This window comes from Cervus canadensis, chromosome 28 (genome assembly GCF_019320065.1).
Source record: "Cervus canadensis isolate Bull #8, Minnesota chromosome 28, ASM1932006v1, whole genome shotgun sequence".
NCBI classification, from domain to species: domain Eukaryota; kingdom Metazoa; phylum Chordata; class Mammalia; order Artiodactyla; family Cervidae; genus Cervus; species Cervus canadensis.
In genome coordinates, this window is record NC_057413.1 from 43,773,374 (window position 1) to 43,792,057 (window position 18,684).

At 38.8% G+C, this 18,684-nt stretch overlaps 1 protein-coding gene across 3 annotated transcripts in view; it reads right to left on the minus strand.

The window, feature by feature from the left end:
• Nucleotides 1-18,684, minus strand: part of BTBD9 (BTB domain containing 9) — a 402,401-nt gene that overhangs the window by 339,246 nt on the left and 44,471 nt on the right. For all 3 annotated transcript variants that reach the window (XM_043450576.1, XM_043450578.1, XM_043450577.1), the window contains exons 5-6: nt 16,139-16,358; nt 12,928-13,047 (exon numbers count right to left, since the gene is read on the minus strand). In XM_043450576.1, the coding sequence (XP_043306511.1) occupies nt 12,928-13,047; nt 16,139-16,358 (340 nt within the window). The remainder of the gene's footprint in view (nt 1-12,927; nt 13,048-16,138; nt 16,359-18,684) is intronic.

The window sequence follows — 18,684 nt, forward strand, 5'->3', positions numbered from 1 at the left end:
TTTGTGCATGACAGCTTACCGGTGTGATGTATCTATGAATCATACTGAAAATAAGTCCCTTGAAATCAAAGAAAACAATGTGTTTATATAAAGAATGTGCCCCAAAATTCCCCAATAAAGAAGACTGTTTAATCAAAATATTTGTTGACAGCTGGTTAGTGCTGATTCTAAAGCAGAAAAGAAAATCAGTATCATTGTAGACTTTTGTTTTGTGTATAAGAGATGAATATGCAAATTAGCCCAAAATGGAGACTCATTATCTGTTTTACACTTCAAGTGTGATTTTAAGCACCGTAGGTATATATACACACACACACATCCAGAATACACATATATCTCAACAAATCATGCACATCATCTGTTCAGAACTGGGAAACGCATGCATGCTTCTACAACATTAAATGGAAGGCAGATGGTAGGCCCTGATCAACAGAAATAAAGTGAAATCCTTCTAAATCCTACTCCCTCTAACATTCCTCTAATTTTTTTCTTTAGAAAGTTATCAAGCAGTTCTTCATTACAGCTGATTTGCAACTTCAAAATTACAATAGGCAATGTAAAAGAGCATTTCAAAGAGGAAACAACTGTCTTTTGGTACAGATTCTCTTTCATAGTCCTAGGCAGGAGATAACACTAACTTTGAAACTCATGGCTTACTGTAGTTTTATCAGTATCTAATGTGTAAATTAGCTCTTTCTGTAACTGGAGGTTTAGCTTTCAAAATACATAATTACTGATCATTTTAGCCTGCATCACATTTCTTTTGCAGGGTGAAATGAACTAAAACAGCTGTTACATCCTAATAGCTTCATAATGTGCATAGAATTTCTATGACTATTAGAAGTCAAACCTACAGCTTCCTATCAGGCAGAACACATTCAAAGTGTATATATGACCCACATTATTTGGAAGTACAATTATTAACTTATGAAATTATAATTTGAAACATAATGAAGTAAGGCTGCTAGAGAAAATATTGCAGCTCTTAAATGAGGTCAAAGCTGCTGGTCCACACCAATCAGTACCCCCACCTTTCCTAGCATCAATGAAAGTACTTTGGGCCAAAGGAAGTCCAAGTATTCATGCTACCACTATTCCTTGTAGGGATCAAGCCCTCTATTTTCATACTGGGAGATGAATTTTTAAAGGTGAACCAAGTCTGGCACTCTGCCCAGAATTTCTGGCAGCTGACAAGCAATCTGGTTTCACTTCTGGTCCAGTGTCCCTTGAGCTAACCTTGTATCCACAGAAAGCACCCTGATTCAGAGAACCTGTACCATTTATAATGATGACTGAAAAAGCTCTGATGATTTTATTAACCATGGGATGTGTACATACAGTTCTCTTTAAGCATATTTTCTGCAAAAAGAAGAAAATATTTTCATTTCCTAGTATCTCCTTCTAACACTGGGGAAAAAATGTTAAAAGGATTTCTCCAGAAAAAAAAAAAATGACTGTTTTCCAGCCACCTAAATTCAGGGATGTTAGATAGCTAAAGGGATTCAACAAGATATCTGATAAGCAAATACTACTAAAGGAATATACAGTGAGGTCCAGGAATCATAAAAAAAAAAAAAAATTAGAGGGGCATAGAAGATCTACTATGTAATTAATGGCAAAATTGGGTGATTCAAGTTGTAAATGTTATGAAAGGTCAGAGCAATCAATGCTAGGCAATGTGGAGTAAAATTTAAATATACATAGGCCTAATTCTCCACTGAGAGAATTATTAACTACTTAACCAGTATCTTCTTTAGATTACCATTTCCAGAGTAAATAGGATTGGAAAATGACTATGTAATTCACAAATAAGCCCATGTCCACGTTTGTCTGTTTTTAACCTCTAAGATCTAGCAGTCCTTCCTCCTTCTCGACCTTCCAAAAAGAAAAGTGAGTGAAAGTTCATTATTTCCTCATTTACTCCAGACGCTGGGAGGGAGGTCCTAGAACTGCTTTCCCCACCATTTCCATTAATTACTGGGGTTCCGCTCTCATTTCTATAGCTCACCTTTGCCTCCGTTTCCTATGCTAGAGTCACCCGGCTCATAGAAAGGAGACTGAAGTCCCAGATGACTCTGTCTTCTATTCCTTCCTTGTTTCCTCCTTGACAGATCCCCAGTCCCATGCGTAACAGGTCAATACCTGCATTCCTGATTCAGAATTTTCTAAGTCCCACACATAAGTGCGGGGAAAGTACACTGCCAAAATACTGGGTTGGCCAAAAACTTTGTCCAGGTTTTTACAAACAAACGAACTTTCTGGCCAATCCAGTATATTCCAAAAGGAGATCTCGAATAGGAGAACTGGTATGCTCATGTCAACTTCCTTATAGACAGCATATACCCAACACAAAGTACCTACAAAAGTGCCTTATTTTTCTAAGCAAAAGACACACTGACTCAAATCCTGGCTCGAAAAGAGGGATTCTTTTTCCTTCACTTCTTGGAAATTTTTACTATTCTCTGAATATTCTCTGTGAAAATCTAGTTTATGGTTCTTCATAGGGAATCTTCTAGTCTTGTTGAACGAAATTAAAAAACAAAACAAAAACTAAATGAAACCAAGTCCCAGATACCTGAAACAGTTAACAGTTATACAGGGTCGCATGAGAAGAGAAGTGTCAGTCATGTAGAGGCTCTGAGCTCAGGGACACAGGTAGAAGACATGAGCAGACGGCACATTCACACAGGGGGATGGCACATTCATCATTTTTTTTTTTTTTTTTTGCCTTACTGCCTGATTTATGGGATCTTAGGTTCCCCAAGCAGGGACTGAACCCAGGCCCTCGGCAGTGAAAGTTCGGAGTCCAAACGACTGGGCTGCCAGGGAGCTCCCGTTAAATAGATGATTTTGACTGGTGAGACCAAAAATGGAATTTATACTAAGAACCAAAAAGAAGCTAGAGAAGCAAAGGGCCCAGTGATGCAGAGCTATGGGTGAAGAGTTTAGATTTGACCAAGTCCACTGCAGACTCTGCCTTTGGCAAAAGAACAAAAAGCATCCTTTCTCCCATACTTTTTCCTGCTCAATCTCTTGATCCCTTTGTCCAAATTCTCTCTTCTGTAGGATCCCCCATGACTTTGCTCTAGAATAACATATATATATATATATATACACACATCTATTATTGTACCGATCACATTTTACTTTATCCATCATTAGAAAGTTGTCACTCTTATTATATCACGAAGTTTGTGAGAGTAGCAACTGTGTCTTGTTCATCCTTTCATGCTGGAACCTAAACTAAGTGCCTGCAATATAATAGGTATTCAATAAGTATCTGTTTGTTGAATGAATGTCTGACGAGTAAGTTCTATAAGTAACAGAGTAGAATGAAGGAGAGGGAAGGACTTCCCTGGCTCACATGGTAGAGAACCCACCTGCAATGCGGGAGACCTGAGTTCAACCCCTGGGCTGGGACGATCCCCTGGAGGAGGGCATGGCAACCCACTCGAGAATTCTTGCCTGGAGAATCCCCATGGACAGAGGAGCCTGGCGGGCTGTTACAGTCCATGGGGTGGCAAGAGAGTCAGACACGACTGAGCGACTAAGCACAGTGCAACAAGCAGAGGGAAAACAAGGGAAAAAAAGATGTTTAATCATCAACTAGGGAGGTACTATCTGAACTTAATCCTGAAAGTGCTTGGGAAGCAACTGTACTACTACCAAATATAGTTCTTGCCTTTCCAGAATAAAAAACAGACAATGGCTGTTTGCAGTAGTAATGACAGGTCATTGGTGTTATTAACATCATCTCATACTTACCAAAAGATGCTAATTTATACTCTAAAATTATAAGATAAAATGCAAAGGAAAATTTTGTATTTTCCTGTTCTATTTTCTCATGTTTCAACTCCTCCACTATACACAAAAGCAGCTCAACATGTTATTATCCTTTAAACTAAATAAAACAAAAACAAAAAGCCTAGATTCAATTGAAAAACTTAAGCACAAATAGCCATGTCTCAAAGGTCTTGCTGAATACAAAACACAGTGGAAAGTATTTTTGGCCTAATAAAAGGATCCTAAGTGAAAATAACATAAAATTCATCAACAAAAAAAGAAGCAATTCAAGATGTAAGGAGACCTTGTGAAGAGAAATTCTGTAATACACAAAGCTTGTTTCTAAACACAGCTGAAGCAAAACAAATCAAGAGTTAAAAACATCAGCTGCACTCCATAATAATAAAGCCTAGAATCACCTCATGGAGAACGAAGGGGCAGGAAAATTCAAAGGTCTATTGAAAAACTGACAAAACATACATAAAGGATTGCCACACTCCTTTTGGGGCATTTTAAAAGAGGAAATTGCTCTGCCTCCGTCTCCTCCTCCGTACCCGTCACGACGGGGACTAGGGCCGGCACGAGCAGAGCGTGGCCACCTCAGGCCCTCTGCTCCAGCACTCCTGGAAACGGCTCCTGCCGAAGAGGCAGCAAGAGCTTGTGCAGGGCCCCATGTCTCCCCCTACCCTCAAGCACAGCTACTGCTTCACCTCAGTCCGCAGAGGCACTGCTGGACTGTGACTTTAACGGTAATCCGACAGACCTGCACATTTAACTTCTCTGAGGCTCAGTCTGGGCATTTGTACAATTATGGTAGTTAGTGGTGTTCCTCTCCTAGAACTATCACGAGAATCATATAAAGGAGCAGTATGTGTCTAGCCCACAACAGACACTCAATAAATGTCAGACTGTTCTCCTGTCTCTCCTCTGAGGTCCTATAACCCTCTCTCTCTCTTCTTCACTTCTTTCTTCTGCTCCCTGATTCCTTATAAATATTTAATGGATCTATTTCCTTTGAGTTATTCTTCTATTTATTTCAAAATTTGAAAGGAAGATTTAAAAAAAGAACTTATCTGTATGAAACTGAATAGCTGCACTACAGAAGCCCACGTATCTGCTACACTTGGCAGACGACGAGTTAAGGGCTGGCTAGCACCTGAATGTACCTCTGCGGACTTCAGGCATAATTAATGCTCCACATGAGTAGAAAGACTTAAATAGTACAAATAGCTTCACATGTTATTTCACAAATCACAGACTTCAGAACAATTTATATTTAAATATGGTTATTAAAAAAAAGCAATTTTAATCTCTCCTCAGCCCGAAGTAAAACTGTTATGATTTAGTGACACCATGTGGCTACATTTTGCTTTGCACTCTTAGAAGAGAGTGTTCCTCTGCTTGCAGGTCACTCTGTATTAGTTCAATTATGATATCAAAGTTGGAGGTGGAGGTACGATTCAAACTAAATTATTATTAAAGTATGAACTAAAATGATTACTTTTAAAAACTGAAACTGTTCCTTCTTCCTTTACAGCTGAATAAGGCATTTCTTGAATTCTGAAGACATGAATCATATAAATAAAGGCTCAGCATAATTCTAGGTATGATTGTAAAGCATCCTGATGAGAACCACTGATTAATGTAAACATGTCTGCCTTTAAAAGCAAATAAATACATCAGTGCCCAGGTATGAGGTTGGGGGAGAACAAAAGAGAAAAAATGGAAGATGCACATGCTTTTGTACAATGCTAATATGGTAGGGAAAGGATGCTTCCATAAATAGCAATGTTTATTTTCTCATTTGTTTTATGTCTTGTAGATCTATAGCACTGTTAGGTACTATAATCTAATGAAAATGGGTAGAAAAAATTATGCTGCATCTAATGATGGCAGGGATGAGAGGGGACTTGGAATGTATGGTAGCAATAAAAGAGATTAAAGTGCCCTAAACCAAGAAGCAGCACAGTTTTAGTATTCATCTAATGAGGCCTCCTACAGTAGACCAGTTACTCCTGAATAACATTCAGTGTACACCAAAGAAAGCCCACATATCTACAACAAAGACCAGAGAATATCATCCTCTTAAATCTCTGCTTGAAACCCCCAGCTCCCCTCTCGGGCTTTCAGCAATCTCCTATTTTAATAACCACTCTCTTCCTCGACCCTGGTCACCATCACAGTACCATTTTAACAACACTTAAAATTACCAGATGTTTTCTTACAGTTTATATCTGTTCCTCCCAAATTCTATGAGAGTAGAAACCTTGGCAGTCTTCTTCAGTGTTATGGCCTCAGTTCCTAATACAATGCATAGCACAAAGAAGGAGGTTATTTGTGAAATGAGTAATGGATGAATATACAGATGAATAAATAAAGAAAAATCTATTTTCTTAGCTGTTGAAGCACGCCTAAATGTCTTGTTGTATGTAAAAGCAGAACCATTCTAGTGAGATATTTTTCATCATTTGTGGCCTCTACTGTGACCAGTGAGACTAAGACAAGGCCAGCAGATGCTCTACGACACCCTTTTTTCCATGACACATTTGGCACATTATCTCTAGTTCTAAGAAAAGAAGAAAAAGGAGGGAAGGGAAAACCAGAATGATTAAAACACTTTCATTAACAGTCAAAGAAATCAATGAACAGAGTAGAGTATATGTTAGAATTTAGCACATGACAAATATGGCTGTTCATATCAGTGTGGTAGGAACAATTATTGAATAAATGGTCGTTAGTCAGCTGACTTTCCCTATCTGAAAATATACATGAAAAATATTCTGGCTGGACTAAATATTTAGATATAAGTGTAAAAATAACAAGTAGAAAAAATTCTAAAAATATAACATTCTAATGCTGGAGTGAGGAACACCCTTCTAAACATAATATCAGACCACCAGAAACCATAAAAAAAGATGGACAGATTTGCTTACTTTTTTTTAAACATAAAATCCCATATGATAAAAAGTACTGATAAAATAGTAAAAACTAATAAAATATACATGATAGGCAAAAGTATAATCATATAAAACATACATATACAAACAAGTATAAAAATATATATGACACATATATACTATATTATACATGTATATCAAGATGCATATATCAACATAAAGTTCTCACAAGCCAAAAATAAAAAGATAATCACACTGGAAGAAAAATATACAGAAGACAAAAACAGACTTTTTATAAATGAGAAATAATCAATGTCAAGTACTGTAAGATATCCTACTTCACTGATGATAAAGGTAACCCAAATCTGAAATCACACTGGCAAACGTTGACAATGCCCACACCGGTGAGGGTTCAGAGACACGGCATTTCTGTGTGCTACTGGTGGAAACAGCACAGCCTTAGCAGAGGGCAGGCTTTACCAGTGTTTGAAATGTACACTATACTGTGATGTGGGCTTCTCCAGTGGCTCAGACAGTAAAGAATCCACCTGCAAGAGACACGGGTTCGATCCCTGGGTCGGGAAGGTCAAAGAGGAGGGGAGGGCTACCCACTCCAGTATTCTTGCCTGAAGAATTCCATGGACAGAGGAGCCTGGTTCACTACAGTCAGTAGGGTTGCAAAGAGTCAGACACAACTGAGCAACTAGCACTATATTGCAATTTAATAATTAAAATGTCATAAAATGACATTTCCATTTTGATAATTAAAAACAAAAGGGAAGGAAGAAAGAAGCCCAGTTTAGTGTTAACTGAGTTCAGCCCGCCCGTGTCATGTTCTGAACTCAGGCTGCATCCTGTTCAACACCCCTTCTGGCTCCTCTGCATTCTCCTCTCACTTCTCTAATCAGCTCCAGCAGTAAACCTATCTGCCACCCATTCTTTCCTTTCCTCTCTCAACAGGTATATTGTTAAGAACTTGGCTTTCAAGCCAACTATTCTTCTCCTTCAACTCTCAGGTTTTACACCAAATGGCTCTAGTAATTCTAGCTACCAGCCATATGCAGGCTACCTCTACACACATTCACATCCATGTTTTCAAGTCTTCTCATATTTCAGCAACATTATACAGCTGCCAATATACTAGCACCATGTTGACAAAAAGCCAGAAAAAAATTTTTAAACATCCCCGGGGCACTCAGTATTCCACTTCTTATTAGTGTTTTTTGTTCAGTTCCAGGCTCCAGCTCCACCATCTAAGAACTCTATGCAAGGGCTTGAAGAGTTTCCTATTTAGCCAAGAAGACAATGTGAAGGAAGGGAAATTTATGGGTACAGCAGAATTGTCTTTTCCTGACAAAGACAAAGCTGAAAAGATAGAAGATGGTTCTAAGTACCACATAAAACAGATAGACAAGAGTGCCTGAAGAACTGTGGACAGAGGTTCATGACATGGTGCAGGAGGGTGTGATCAAAACCATCTCCAAGAAAAAGAAATGCAAAAAGGCAAAATGGTTGTCTGAAGAGGCCTTACAAATAGCTGAGAAAAGAAGAGAAGCAAAAGGCAAAGGGGAAAAGGAAAGATATATCCATCTGAATGGAGAGTTCCAATGAATAGCAAGGAGAGATAAGAAAGCCTTCCTAAGTGGTCAATGCAAAGAAACAGACGAAAACAATAGAATGGAAAAGACTCGAGATCTCTTCAAGAAAATTAGAGATATCAGGTAAAATTTCATGCAAAGATGGGCACAATAAAAGACAGAAACGCTATGGACCTAACAGAAGCAGAATATATTAAGAAGAGGTGGCAAGAGTACACAGAAGAACTATACAAAAAAGATCTTCATGACCCAGATAACCACGGTGGTGTGATCACTCACCTAGAGCCAGACATCCTGGAGTAAGAGGTCAAGTGGGCCTTAGGAAGCATCACTAAGAAGAAAGGTAGTGGAGGTGATGGAATTCCAGCTGAGCTATTTCAAATCCTAAAAGATGATGCTGTTAAAGTGCTGCACTCAATATGCCAGCAAATTTGGAAAACTCAGCAGTGGCCACAGGGCTGGAAAAGGTCAGTTTTCATTCCAATCCCAAAGAAAGGCAATGCCAAAGAATGTTCAAACTACCACACAATTGTACTCATCTCACACGCTAGCAAAGTAATGATAGTACGTGAACTGAGAACTTCCAGATGTTCAAGCTGGTTTTAGAAAAGGCAGAGGAACCAGACATCAAATTGCCAACATCCTCTGGATCACAGAAAAAGCAAGAGAATTCCAGAAAAACATCTACTTCTGCTTTATTGACTATACCAAAGCTTTTGACCCTGTGGATCACAACAAACTGTGGAAAATTCTTAAAGAGATGGGAATACTAGACCACCTTACTTGCCTCCTGAGAAATCTGTATGCAGGTCAAGAAGCAACAGTTAGAACCGGACATGGAACAATGGACTGGTTCCAAATTGGGAAAGAAGTATGTCAAGGCTGTATATTCTCATCCTGCTTATTTAACTTACATGCAGAGTACATCATGCGAAATGCTGGGCTGGATGAAGCACAAGATAGAATCAAGATTGTCGAGAAAAATATCAATAACCTCAGACAGGCAGATGATACCACTCTTATGGCAGAAAGTAAAGAGGAACTAAAGAGCATCTTGATGAAAATGAAAGAGGAGAGTGAAAAAGTTGGCTTAAAATTCAACATTCAAAACACTAAGATCATGGCATCTGGTCCCATCACTTCATGGGAAATAGATGGGGAAAGAGTGGAAACAGTGACTGACTTTTTTGGGGCTCCAAAATCAATGCAGATGGTAATGACAGCCATGAAGTTAAAAGATACTTGCTTCTAGGAAGAAAAGCTATGATGAACCTAGACAGCATATTAAAAAGCAGAGACATTACTTTGCCAACAAAGGTCTGTCTAGTCAAGGCTATGGTTTTTCCAGTAGTCATGTACGGATGTGAGAGTTGGACTATAAAGAAAGCTGAGTGCCGAAGAATTGATGCTTTTGAACTGTGGTGTTGGAGAAGACTCTTGAAGAGTCCCTTGGACTGCAAAGAGATCCAACCAGTACATCCTAAAGGAGACCAGTCCTGAGTGTTCATTGGAAGGACTGATGATGAAGCTGAAATTCCAATACTTTGGCCACCTGATGTGAAGAGCTGACTCATCTGAAAAGACCCTGATGCTGGGCAATATTGAAGGGAGGAGGAGAAGGGGATGAAAGAGGATGAGATGGTTGGATGGCATCACCGACTCAATGGACATGAGTTTGAGCAAGCTCTGAGGGTTCGTGATGGACAGGGAAGCCTGGTGTGCTGCAGTCTATAGGGTTGCAAAGAGGCAGACACAACTGAGTGACTGAACTGAACTAAACCATATGGAAAACTGTACCAAAACTGCCAAGTCACTTTTCTTCATCTCCAGCTGGGGGCTAGGGGGCTGTGATTAGTCTAAGCTTTTGGCTACATTGAGCAGTCCACTTAGCCCAACCATGCATTCCTGAAAAGGGCCCAGAAAGAAAGAGCAGACCACTTCCTTACATCTGCTGTCACAGCATTTACCAATCCAAAGTTTTCCACCACAGATATACATAACAAAGACATGGGTAAAAAACACCAATGAAAATACATACATATTAATATTGAATTAATCTTGTCATTACCTGATCAGTGCCTTGACCCCAAACCCATGCTAGCATTTACAGAGTACCTACTGCATACCTACATAGCCTGAATACCATACAAGAATACTAAAAGATTAGAATCCATACTCCTTACTCCCAAGAGCTTATAATTTGGTATCAGAGATAAGACAAACATGTAAAGGACACTGAAGAACAAAGGTGACATACAAATGTGCAAATTAACTAACATAATGCAAACTGAACACTTATGTGCTAAAGAAATAAAGAATTTATATGTGCCCAGTAAAGTCTCTGGAAGAAGTGTACTTAGAACACTGTTTAGGTAGTCAATAAACGACTGTGATGATAAGAAACACCAAGCACAAGGCATCTTTGGATAATCAACAGGGGCTGAGTAAGTTCATTTTAAAACACTACCAAAATAGCAAACTTTCACAAAAGGCAGAGCTTACGATGGAATGTAGTAAGTAATATGGTAAGCTAGGGGACTTCCCTGGTGGTCCACTGGCTAAGACTCTGCATTCCCAATGCAGAGGGCCCAGGTCTGACCCTTAGTCAGGGACTTGGATCCCACATGCTGCAACTAAAGATTCCACGTGCCGCAACCAAGACTCAGCACAGCCAAATTAATAAATATTTTAAAAATATATGATAAGTTAAAGTGGTTATAAATATTACAATATTTTTCCCACTAAAATGCATACAGGACTGCCTCCTTTTCTTGTTATCACTATCTCTAACACCACCTTTGCTCAGGTTTTCTCTACCAGCACTGGGAGCTGGCTGTAACAGGACAAAAATTAGCATCGGAAATACAGCCAGGCTCTACAGCACACAAAAGCAACAACAAAGGCAAGGCCACACAGAAGAGACAAAATAAGGAAAAGAGAGTATAAACAATGTCCGTTAGTGAACAAGAGAATTACATTTTCTAAAAGCCACAGATCATGACTGAGGGCACATGTGTCCCTCCACAAGGCAGGGGTTTTCAGGTGAGTAAAGCACACGGCCTTTGTCACAGCTGGTATCACAGGCACAACAATTCGTCCTGGGAGTCGTGTTCCTAGGGTTTCAAATTAAATACAAACACAGAGTCCTTTGGACCACATCAGACATTCTGGTTGTTACACTGCTTATTTTTTTAACCGGATACAACCGTAATAATGTGAGTTGATGCAGACTCAATCCCGTCCTCCACTTCAGGGCACCTCCGTCACTCTCAAAGTATCCCTAGGCAGTTCTGAGACACAGAATCTTCACTCAATTTCTTGTCCCTCTCATTTTAATCCATTCAAAACCCCTCTGATAAAAGAGCAACTGCCAGACCTGAGACACTTTACTTCCTCTTTGGGGAAATGAAATTGATTTTCTTCATTTCCACACAAGAGGATCCCTGGGTAACAATAATGTGTCTGGTCATACCCATAATAAAAAAAAAAAAAAAATGTAGGCAACATTCGCTACAGTACCAGAGGCTGAAAGGTTTTGTGGTGTTCCTGTGGTGGGAATAAGAATTCTGCCTGAGGCTGTTAGATCATGTGTTAAGTAAGTATAAGGGTATTTTCTGACCAAGAGAGTAAATGCGGTGGGACAGCCCACCCGGATGGGGCTCAGCCACACTGGCTGTCAGTCGGGAACGTGAGTGAGGGTGTGGAGGAGAGTCAGGGTTGGGGGTAAGGAGGCTGCTCCACATGCTCCCTGGCTTATAGCCACCATAGCCCTTCCCTTCTCTTTTTGTCACACCTAACTAAACAAACCAATCACTTTCTGCCTTTGATCTCTTGAGTTAGGGTGATATCTGAAGGGCAATTTCCAAGGGGAAAAGCACAACAGAAAAAAAAAAAAAAAAACACAACAGAATTTCAGGGGTCTTTAACCACTTTTCCCAACTCCTCAATTCATCATTCATCCTGGTTTTACAGAATTTCAGAAAGCAAGCTTTAAAGATGGCTTACACCTAAAGTAAGAATATGAAATGTTAGAATAGTTTATCAATACTTTTTAAAAAACAAATTTACATGGAGCTAGAATATAAAACAACAGTAAAACTTAAGGTGCTCTGGTTGAAGGGAGGGTGTGAGTCTAGAGCCCCACCAGCTCAGCCTCCCTTGCCCCAAACACAACCCCACTTAGAAACACCTGTTCTGTCAAATCCCACAGATATTCACTGACCTAGAAAAAGAACAAAGATATTCAGAACATGCACAATGGCATTCAAAAATCTCCTCCTGGCCCTGAGGACTGCCAGGGAAGCCTCCAAAAATATCTCTCCTGGCTTTTGTGGAAAGAACACACCCCCTAACAATCGCTCTGCTTTCAAGGTATAGCATGGAATTTAAAAAGCATTTCAACATCTCAGTGTCCCTTCTTATTCATTTACAGGTCTACTACATAAACATGGTACAAAACAGTTTCACAGTACACTATAAATATTAAGATGTTTAATTTTCCACAGTTTCCCTAAGTGTTTTAGTTAGAATGCACTTGGTAGCTGATACCCTGAAAAACTTTTCTTCTGAGACAGAAAACGAAACCTGTTTCTCAACATTCATATCTCTTTAAACAAACATCAATATCATTTATAAGCCATGAGAACTACCTGCAGACGCGGGCTGGAAAATATAACTTTTGCCACGAACGACACAGATACTGTGAATGATCAATCACTCTGATCCAATCAAGTTCATCCATTGACACTTCAATGAAGTATGAATAAGACCTATGAATCAAAAGGAAAAAGGCAGAAAAAAAGGACCATATTAAAATAACAAGTGGAATTTTAATAAAATGTTAAAAGGTACAAAAAATACACTACCTATGAATTAGGTTTTCTGAACAACGACCAAATCCTGATGATGAAATTTGTGTAGATCGCCCTAACACAGCATTTACAATATGTACTGAAGTTATCTCTTTGCATGTCTGTCTGCCTTATTAGGTCTCAAGCTGCTTAAGAACATGTTGCTTAGTCACTGAGTCATGTCCAACTCTTTTGTGACTCACAGACTGTAGCTCATCAGGCTCCTCTGTCCATAGGATTTCCCAGGCAAGAATACTGGAGTGGGTTGCCATTTCCTTCTTCAGAGGATCTTCCTGACAAAGGGACTAAACTTGAGTCTCCTGCATCGCAGGCAGATTCTTTATCGCTGAGCCACCAGGGAAAGTCTCAAGTTGCTGAAGAACATGTACCATGCCATATTTATCTGCATACATTCAGGGTCTAGCATGGTGCTTGGCATGTTATCAGGTATAGCAGACATAACAGGCCCAGGATGCCCTGCACACACCATATTAGCAGATTAATAAAGTGATGACAGAAAGAGGACAGAAAATAGACAAGGGTGCTTTCTCCTTCTGCCTTCATTGGCCTGGGTGCTCAGCCCTACTCTCTCAGGAGGAAAGGCAACTCTGAACATTTCCTCACTGAGGCCAGCTTATCTCTTGATCCCTCCCAGCCTCCTACCATCCTACACACAAACGCAGACTGCAGAACAATAAATGACATGGGTGAAGAGATATTACATGTTTCTTTTCCATACAACTTAAAATTTGGCAGCTAATAATCTGCCAGTAATGAAAACAGCCTATCATCCTCCCCTGGTCAGCTACCCTGGACCATTACATGCTGGTGCCATCCTGAACAAATCTATATTCCCCTGTCATAAGCCAAATTTAAATTTGAGATGCAGTTATTACTTGTACTGTAATATCAACAGGAACAATCTCAGAAGATTTAGGTGACCGTAAATGTCAGCCTGCAACCAACAGTTGTGACCAGAAAAGGTCAGCTTATTTTGTGTCATCCCCTCATTTTCTGCTGTCCCCTCACTCCCATTCGTTTTATCGCTCAGTCTCAAACTGGTTATAACCTTTTATTGAACCTCTCTGGGTTATCAACAATGTAGGATATAATTTTACAACACATGTCAGAATCTTTTTGGCTTAAGATTCTGAATTTTTCACCTTTGCTTAGAATGATAACAACTTCTGTGAGATAACAACTGGTACGTGGTAAAGTTAAGTCCCCTGTGAATGCAACGCACATACTAAAACAAAGTGGCCTATAAATATTTAACATCCCGGAAATGATAACTACTTTCAGTTTCAAATGTATTCACCTTTTTCTTTTATTATTTTATACTAATTTCATCATTAATTAAATGAATGAATGTATGTAAAACTTCTAGAACAGTGCCTACTTCTATTATTAATCAGAGACTCTTGGAAATAATACATAAGTATGTTCCACTTTGCCAAACAAACATCATATTATATCCAATAAGATAAGTATCAGGAAATATATTCTTAATATAAAGGGAACAGACAACCAAGAGATAACCTCCAACATCCACACACATGGGAAATGCTGGCTCTCCCTTCATAAAGCTTCCCTCACACTTGGCTCAAATGGCCTGAAAGCCCAGTGTGATGGTCAGTGGTGCTAACAAGAAAAATGAATTAACCAGCAAGATCTTCAGGGTTTCATCATCCTTACTACTAAGCCCTTCTTGTCTAGATGTAAAAAACATGAGTAGGGCCTCAAAGACTGCACACCAGTATCTGGGTATGTAGGGTTTAGGTTAAAGATAAGCAGTAATGAGGGAGATTGTTCAGTTCTTAGTCACCCTACTGCTCTGGTACTTCTGCCATCATGGCTGAACCCAGACACCACAGTGGGTGAAAACCAGATTGGCTAGAAAGAAAGGTCAACTTTTGAAACTGGTGGGTTTCTAGGCTGGACCCCACCAAATCTTTTTCACAATTTTGTTTTGATAATGATATTTATACACACTAAAAGACAATTTTTTTCTTTATCCATGGTATAAAATAGATTTTTTAAGTTTTTATAATATCTAAAAGTAATCAATCAAGTAAATAAATAGTGGTAACCCACATGGTGGAAAATACGAAACAATCATTAAAAGTAACATTTTACATGGATAAACAAGGACCTGCTGTACAGCACAGGGAATTATATTCAATATCCTATGATAAACCGTAATGGAAAAGAATATGAAAAAAAAATATGTGTGTATATATATATAACTGAATCACTTTGCTGTAAGCAGAAATTAAAAACAATATTGTAAATAAACTATACTTCAACAAAATCTTTTAATTTATTTATTTATTCTGGCTGTGCTGGATCTTAGCTGCAGCAAACAGGATCTTCGATCTCTGTTGCAGCATGAAGGATCTTCAGTGTGGCATGCAAACTCATAGCGGCAACATGTGGGATCTAGTTCCCCGACCAGAGATTGAACCCAGGTCCCCTGCACTGGGAGCTTAGAGTCCTAGCCACTGGAAAACCAGGGAAGTCCCTAAAAAAAATTTTTTTAAGTAACATTTAAAAGAGTAGAATATTCACAATGTTTTCATTAAAAAATGAAGTTACTTTTTGTATATCTGATCTTTATTTTGTAAAACTATGTGTGGTTTTACAGGTTTCTGTTTTGTGTGTGTTTATATCACGATGCATAACAAAAAATGCTAGTTAGACATGTACAAGGATTAATAATAGGCAGTGAGATTACTAGTAATTTTTATTTTCTTCTTTGTGCTTTTCTGTATTTTCTATGTTTTCCACAATAAACACATATTCATTACTTTCATAGGCAGAAAAGAAGCAAAAAACGTTGTTTTAAAGAAATGTACTTAATTCTTCCCCTAAAACTAAACTTCAAGAGAAATAGCAAAATGATGACAAAGATACAAAACATCAAATTTGTAAAACCAAAGCTGATGACCACAAAATTAGGCCATCTCAATCAAACATGTCAGATTCTCTCCAAGTCATGCTAATGACTCACCGGCTATCTCGGTCCCACAGGAGGATCCGTATATGATTGATAATGGACGGCTGACCTAGCTTAATCTCAATGCCAGAACGACAGTCATCATCAATTGGGTGCCTAGAAAATCCATGATCCAAATCATAATTCTGAGTGTCACCATCTAATAAGGCAGACTTCAGCTCCCCTTTCACAACCTGGGCTCCATACTTCATAGTTGCAATGTTTTCTTCTGGTACTAAGTGAAAAATAGAAAAAGCAAGGTTAACGGTTACCTATTAAATTTTTCATATTTGGGGGAAAAGATTAAAATTCTAGTTGATTCTAGTATATGCATTTAATTTAACGAGAGAGAGGAGATATGGAATGTCTGTGAGGATTAAGATTCCATCACAATTGAAATTTAATGACACCACCGTAGCCACTAAGTGCCTGGGACTAGTTATGACTAAGAAAAAGTGGTAAATACTAGGAAAAAACATGTTCTAGGACAAACAAATCAGCTCTGCTGAATTCATTCTATTAGAAGCTTTACTATCTACCTGACAAAAATAGCATGTAAAATGACCTATACCTGCCACCTGGACTGAGCACAAAATAGAAAAGCAAAGCAGATAGGTCCAATTTCTGACAGAACAGAAAGAGAAAATTTTCAATACAGCAGAGCTGTTGGTCATACAAGGACATGCTGAATCAGTTATTTAAAAAACAAGAATATGTTTAAAAGAAGATACACTTTTAAAAATAAAAATTCAGTCTGTCATCAAAATTAATATTATGATGATAACTTACCCTCCTCTTCCCCTCTCCAACACTAGATGTACTAAGAGTCAATTTCCTAAGACTCTGAAGTTCTCTACGAGAATTTTGCTTTACAGATCTGGAAACCTATCTTCCAGGTACTAACATTGTAATGCTGACAGTCTCTCCATGGAGTGATAAGAAGCAACATAAAACAGATGTTAAGATCTTGAGCTCTGAAGGCAGGGTTTAAATAATGCTGCCACCTTTAAGAAGCTGTGTCACTCTGTGGAAGTCACATTCTCTGAACTTCAGTTTCTCAATAGGGCATCATCTATCCCCACAAGTGTTTTGGTTGAAGAATTAAATGAAAAGATCTTTGCAAAGCACAGACTAAGCTCTAAAAAACTGCCATTATTTTTACAAAACGTGTAAAAAAAGCACACAATAAGAGCACTGGCCAAGTTTACAGATGGTATAAATAAATGCTGAATTCTCACAGAATATATATATCTTGGCTGTGTGATCTGACTAGGTGAAAGTATGAGCTATAATTAGGCTCTTAGGGAAAAGGAGCAATTTATCATTGCAGATTTCTAAGAAAATGCAGATTAAAAAAAATTTTTTTTCAACTGAAGACAGGTAAAGAGAGTGGCTCCAGCTGATGATAAAAAATGCAGCTGAAAAATAAGGTCTGAGTTGAATTTAGTTAACCTGCAAAAGACTAAGGCAACTCAGAAACCAAACCAAATGAAAATAAAACCTAGTCGTGATCAACTTCTTACCACCAGAGGCTTATGTGCTCAGTTCCAGTTTGTTGTTGTTCAGTCGCCCAGTCGTGTCTGACTCCCTGCGACCCCATGGACTGTAGTACACCAGGCCTCCCTGTCTCTCACCATGAGCCTGCCCAAGTTCACGTTCATTGCATCGGTGCTGCCATCCAGCCATCTCATCCTCTAATGCCCTCTTCTCCTTCTGTCCTCAATCTTTCCCAGCATCAGGGACTTTTCCAAGGAGTCATCTGTTTGCATCAGATGACCAAAATACTGGAGCTTCAGCATCAGTCCTTCCAGTGAATATTCAGGGTTGAGCTCCCTTAGTATTGACTGGTTTGATCTCCCTGTCCAAGAGACAGTTTCAGTTTATAACTTCCTAAATTCTATTAGTGGAGGACAGAGGAGCCTGGTATGCTGCAGTCCATGGGGTCAAAAAGAGTTGGACACAACTTAATGACTGAACAACAAAAAAGTTCTATTAGCTCATGAAAATCACACACAGCGTTCATATTTATTTTTCATTTATCTAACAAATGTTATCAATTCCTTTGACCTAGTTCTCATAACAATCCTTTGAGTGTAGGACTCCTATTACATTCATTTTGCAGATGGAGAAGTGGAGGCAGAGAAAGATTAGGTGGACTTTGTCGCCCAAAGCTATGTGGTCAGCAAGGAGTAGAGGTGTTATTAGAACACAGGTGGTCTGTTACCAGGGCCCCTGCCCTGCTACTACCATCATAAAGGGTTTCTCATGGGAAGACCATATTTTTCCCCTCTTACTAGCTCTTCCTTCTAAGGTTACTAAGTCCCAAAGGAAAGAAACAGCTTGATAAAACTTTGTTGTCGTTGTTGTTGTTTTAAGTTGGACTTAAAATGAGAAAACCTAAGTTTGAGACTCGGGCTCTACCACCTACTATCCCTGATGAGGTCTCTTAGTCTCTCTGAATCTGTTTTCTCATCTAAAACCAATAATAATTTACCCAACCCACCCACAGAGCTACTGTAAAAATTATATTGCAAATATATACTAAAGTACTATATAAGTAT